General features: G+C 34.1%; 1 protein-coding gene across 1 annotated transcript; it reads right to left on the bottom strand.

Annotated features, from left to right (window-relative positions):
- Positions 1-514: 514 nt before the first annotated feature.
- On the bottom strand, positions 515-2,079 carry LOC110101105 (probable aquaporin TIP2-1). The gene is made up of 2 exons (XM_020828886.2): positions 1,828-2,079; positions 515-1,530 (listed from the first exon to the last, which is right to left on the bottom strand). Exons 1-2 carry the CDS (start codon positions 1,952-1,954, stop codon positions 908-910), a joined length of 750 nt encoding a protein of 249 aa, XP_020684545.1. The 5' UTR covers positions 1,955-2,079; the 3' UTR covers positions 515-907.
- Between the last annotated feature and the right edge of the window lie 2,839 nt (positions 2,080-4,918).

Here is a 4,918-nt window from a genome sequence, read left to right as displayed (position 1 = left end):
AGATTCTCTCGATTATGAACCGTTTATTTTGTATTTGAATGTCTTAATGATATCAGAATTTGATGATCTTGGGCTTGTTGGATTCGTCTCGTCGAGCCGCTCGATTAGACTATAAGCATGTCACATTTGAAAATTGTTTGATAATCCAAATTATGAATTGAACTTTCCAAATGCGCTTTAGGTCTTTGATTTGGAACCATTTAGGCTCGAATTGAGTTGAATTTAGTGTCGTTGGGTTCGTATTTTCAATACATTCAGTTCAATTGTAAGTTTATTGAAATCAGAGTTCATATGATATCTAATTTAATTTTTTAAGTTCCAACTTGATTTCCACTCGAGATTCGTGGCTGATCAACATAAATTTTTGATGATATACCAATACTCTTTTGGATCCAATCTTTAAACCAAAAGAAAAGCCGACATATTTAAATAATGTGATATCAATATATCATGATAAAATATGATTTTAAAATGTCTTTATTGAATTATTCTCTCTCTCTCTCTAACTTTTGAGCTAATTAGCTTCTCTATATTATTATTTTTGATAATTCCTATATAAAAAAAGAGACTCAAAATATTTTTAAACTTATACATTTTCCTTAGAGGTAGCCCAAAGATGACTCAAATACAATCTTCCTACTAACTCCCAACTAGAATTGGCCCTATCCAAAACCTCGATAACAAATCAAAGCTTGCTTAGTTTGCACAAAGCATTAAGCAAATACAACCAAAAACGAAATACATGTTGAGATTTGAGATCATTACCCATCAGACACGAAAACCGAACCCAACCCAATTACACGAAACGACTGGCTTAAGACCCATGATTCACACGTTTATTTATAACCCAAAAAAAAAAAAAAAGTTATAGCTTATAGCTACACATCCTCTAGGACACGTCATCACGTTAAGGATAATCCTGTGCCGCCACAATCTGGTAATTTGCAATGAAGATGTCACCGTAGATGAGCCCTGCGAGCCCACCGCCGATAAGCGGGCCGACCCAATAAACCCAATGTCCCGAAAAGTCCCCTGCGGCAACGGCCGGGCCGAATGAGCGGGCCGGGTTCATCGACCCCCCGCTGAACGGGCCGGCGGCGAGGATGTTAGCTCCGACGATGAAGCCAATGGCGATGGGAGCGATGGTGCCGAGCGAGCCTTTCTTGGGATCGGCGGCGGTTGCGTAGACAGTGTAGACGAGGCCGAAGGTTATTATGATCTCCATTATGAAACCTTCGAGTTCAGTCATGCCGGCGGCGACGCTGTGGGTGGGGATGGATTTTCCGGCGGTGACGAATTTGAGGAGGAGACAGGCGATGGTGGCGCCGAGGAGTTGGGATATCCAGTAGAAGATGCCGGAGAGGATGGTAATGTTACCGCCGATGGCAAGGCCGAAGGTTACGGCGGGGTTGAGGTGGCCGCCGGAGATGTTTGCAGCCATGGAGACACCGGCGAAGAGAGCGAGTGCGTGGGCTAAGGCTACGGAGGCGAGGCCCGCGGCGTCTAAGGGCGCGTCGGACGACAGCTTGTCTGTGGTGAGGAGCAGTTAATTCATAAGTTGCCAGTAAAAAAACCAAATAAATTAGAGAAATTTACAATATATTATAAAATTGTTACGTATTTTTTATATATAAAATTTATTTATATATCACCTTAAACATTTAAAATCTTTAATAAGTGGAAATGAAAATTGAATAATAAAAATTTAATTTTCTTTAATGAGGTAAAAGCAACGGTAACCGCAATGATAAGAACAATTTAAGGGAACAATTTATTAACGAATTTAATCACAGTTTAATAATAACAATTAACACAGAGAGCTCTCACTGTAAGCGATGGCAGAGCCAACTCCAGCGAACACAAAGAGGAGGGTGGCGATAAACTCGGCAAGGTAAGCTTTAACTGAGTTTATGCTGAAGGAATCACCGAAGCTTCCGAAAGCTAACTTCACCATTTTCGTGGAGAAGGAAGAAGAAAAGTGAAGAAGAAGAAGAAGAAGAAGAGAATATTTCAAAGTCTCTCCTCTTAATATTTGCCTGGCTTCGTCTCTCTTTGTTCTCCGTTATGATGATCAGCTCCTTTAGATGGTTTAAATAGGCATAGTGGTGGAAGTGAGTACAGTTCGAGTCGATCTGTTTCAACTTTAAGTGAAATGGAGAGTATTTCGGTAGTTAGTACAGTTTGAAAATTTTATTTCATTGCTATTTTTTATAACTTTTTTAAAAAATTATGATGAAAAAAATATTTTTTTACAATTATAATAGTCAAATTACTTTCTATATTTTGATTTCACAATCAATTTTATTAAACGATGTAGATGTCCGAAAATATACCTTAATATTAACTATTTCAATATTTAAACAATTTGAGATTTAGGATTTATTTGAGACGACTGTAGCGTTTTATAAAGTTGGTTTTGTCGTTACTGTGATAGGACGACTATAGTAACAATAACAACAACATCAAGATTTTGTTCCACTACGTGGAGTCGTATACATGAATTTTTTTCTTCATTGTGTTATGTTAAAATTCAAATTATCATTTAAATCTAAAAAGAAAGATCATTTTTAATATTTTCTAATAATCTTTATATGTCTATCTCTATATTTCTTAACATAAGTCAAATCTAATATCTCTACTTTCCTAATCGAGTCATCGGAGCGCTAGCACTTCATAAAATTTGATTTCGAAATTATTATAAGGAAATGAACTTCTACTTTGATTACAAAAAGTAATTTCTATTATAAAAGTTTTTAAAAAATATGAAAAAATAATAAATAATAATAATAATAATCAAAAGAAATTTTAATCATTGTATGAAAAAAAAAATGAACAGAAAACTATTCCAAATAAATCTTTATTATTATAATTTATTTTTTAAAATATTTAAGTCAATTAAGATAAAAACACTCATATATTTGCATGTTGTTAATCAAAACTTTCAACTAATAAAAATTAAGGAGAGGTACATATTATTATTATTATTATCAAAATTATGATTAAAATATATATATATTTTTTATTTTTTTTAGTCTGATTTTTCGGCTTAAAGTACTGCTTTTAGCCACCCCAAGCTTTGAAAATCGCGCTAAGTGGAATCACTGGGTTTCTGGCCTGGCCCACTGTTTGGGCCAAACAGCTAAGAGTGGAATTTTATTTGCGGGAAACGTGGTTAGAATAATGTGGGCGGTGATGGGTGACCGTAAGCTGACAAAAACAAAGAGGCTTATCGGTCTTGAACTCTGAAGCTTATTGGTGGCCGACCAACCGCCCTTTGTTTAGTACATATTAAGTAATATTCCCTAATTATTCCTCCATAAAATAAAATAAGTTAATCATAAAATTTTATCTATTTATATATTATTTTAATATTTTATTTCAAATAAATTAAAAATAATGAGTATCGCATTTCTGACATACAAATAAACATTACTTGGAGAAGCACAAAAATAAAGAAAGAGCCCGTTGCATAGGAGAAATTATTATGTGTGATTATCAGACAGTCCAGAGACGAATCAGGATATGCCATGTCAACCGGTACTAAGCACCGGTGATGATTCTTCCATTGATGATTTCGTGACCGCATCTAATATTTTTTCTGTTGTATATTTGACCTTATGAGGAAATTATGCAGCACTGCACTTTAACTTGGGAGGCTGATTGAACTGCTGGCTTCTTTTGAACAAAAGGTTTGGTTTCGAGACTGCTCTTTTATTATTTTTTAAAACATTTTTTAATATAAACTTTTCTTTTTCAAAAAATTTTTTAATTAAAAAATTGCTTTATAAAAGCAATACGAAAGCTATGTCAAAGGAAGGAACTTTTATTTGGTCTGGTGAAAGGACGTAGAGCTACGTTCGGCTGACACTAAATCGCGCCACGTAGCAGGCACAAAACCACGTATTTGTCGATTTTGCTCGGCAATAACGAGAAATATCAATATGTGAAGACAAATTCCAAGCAATACCGAGTGATACCGAGCAACACCGAGCAATACCGAGCTTTTTCTAGAAAAACTCGATATTACTCGGTATTGCTCGGTATTACTCGGTATTGGTCTTCACAAAGTGGTATTTTTCATTATTACCAAGCAATACCGAGCAAATACCGGGTAACTCAGTGGTGACCGAACGTAAAGCTACGTCCGATCACCGGACCTAATAATTGTTCCAAAGGAAGCCTTAGTTTCAGAAGGATTCAGAATATAAACAATCTCGCGATGAAAAGTGAACAGTGTGGTGCTGAATGGTGATTAGTTAGGATTGATAAGAGTAATTAAAATATATTGTTGATAAAGTGATTGTTGAATAGCTGGAATGCTTGCTGGGAAGATGATTGCAGAAACTATGAAAGCAAAGAGAGGGAAGAAATATAAACTTTACACAGGTATGTCTGCATGTGCTGATAACTATACACAACATTTCTGCTTAAGGTGGCTTGAACTGAACAATATGAAATTTGATTTTGAATATTTTGGATTTTCAGACTAATTTTCTAGTAGTTCCAAAAAAATTAGAAAAATTCATCAAAAATTAAAGTTTGCATTTCTATTTTTTTTTTATAGTTGAAAGAGCCTATCAACGATGATTATCTTCTTATTTATTTATTTTAAAAAAAAATTAATTAAGCACATTTTTAGCATTTTTTAAATATTTAAAATTATTTTAAAAATACATAAAATACCTCAAATTTATTTCAGTTGTTTTAACAAATAATTATCATCGTGGGCCACGAACCATTATTGTTATGACTACTATCACCATCATCATCTCACTAGTAGACCTTGATAGTCACTTGCTATTATCGCTGCCTTGTTGATAATTACCACCATCACCACAAAAAGTAACTTATTTGGTATTTAATAAAAATAATATATTTTTTTAAATATCAAATATATTTTATTTCATATCAAAATATT

The sequence above is a fragment of the Dendrobium catenatum genome, unplaced genomic scaffold (assembly GCF_001605985.2).
Source record: "Dendrobium catenatum unplaced genomic scaffold, ASM160598v2 fragScaff_scaffold_621, whole genome shotgun sequence".
Taxonomy (NCBI): Eukaryota; Viridiplantae; Streptophyta; class Magnoliopsida; order Asparagales; family Orchidaceae; genus Dendrobium; species Dendrobium catenatum.
Note: the sequence above shows the minus strand (reverse complement) of the source record. Positions and strands in the feature narration are given on the sequence as shown.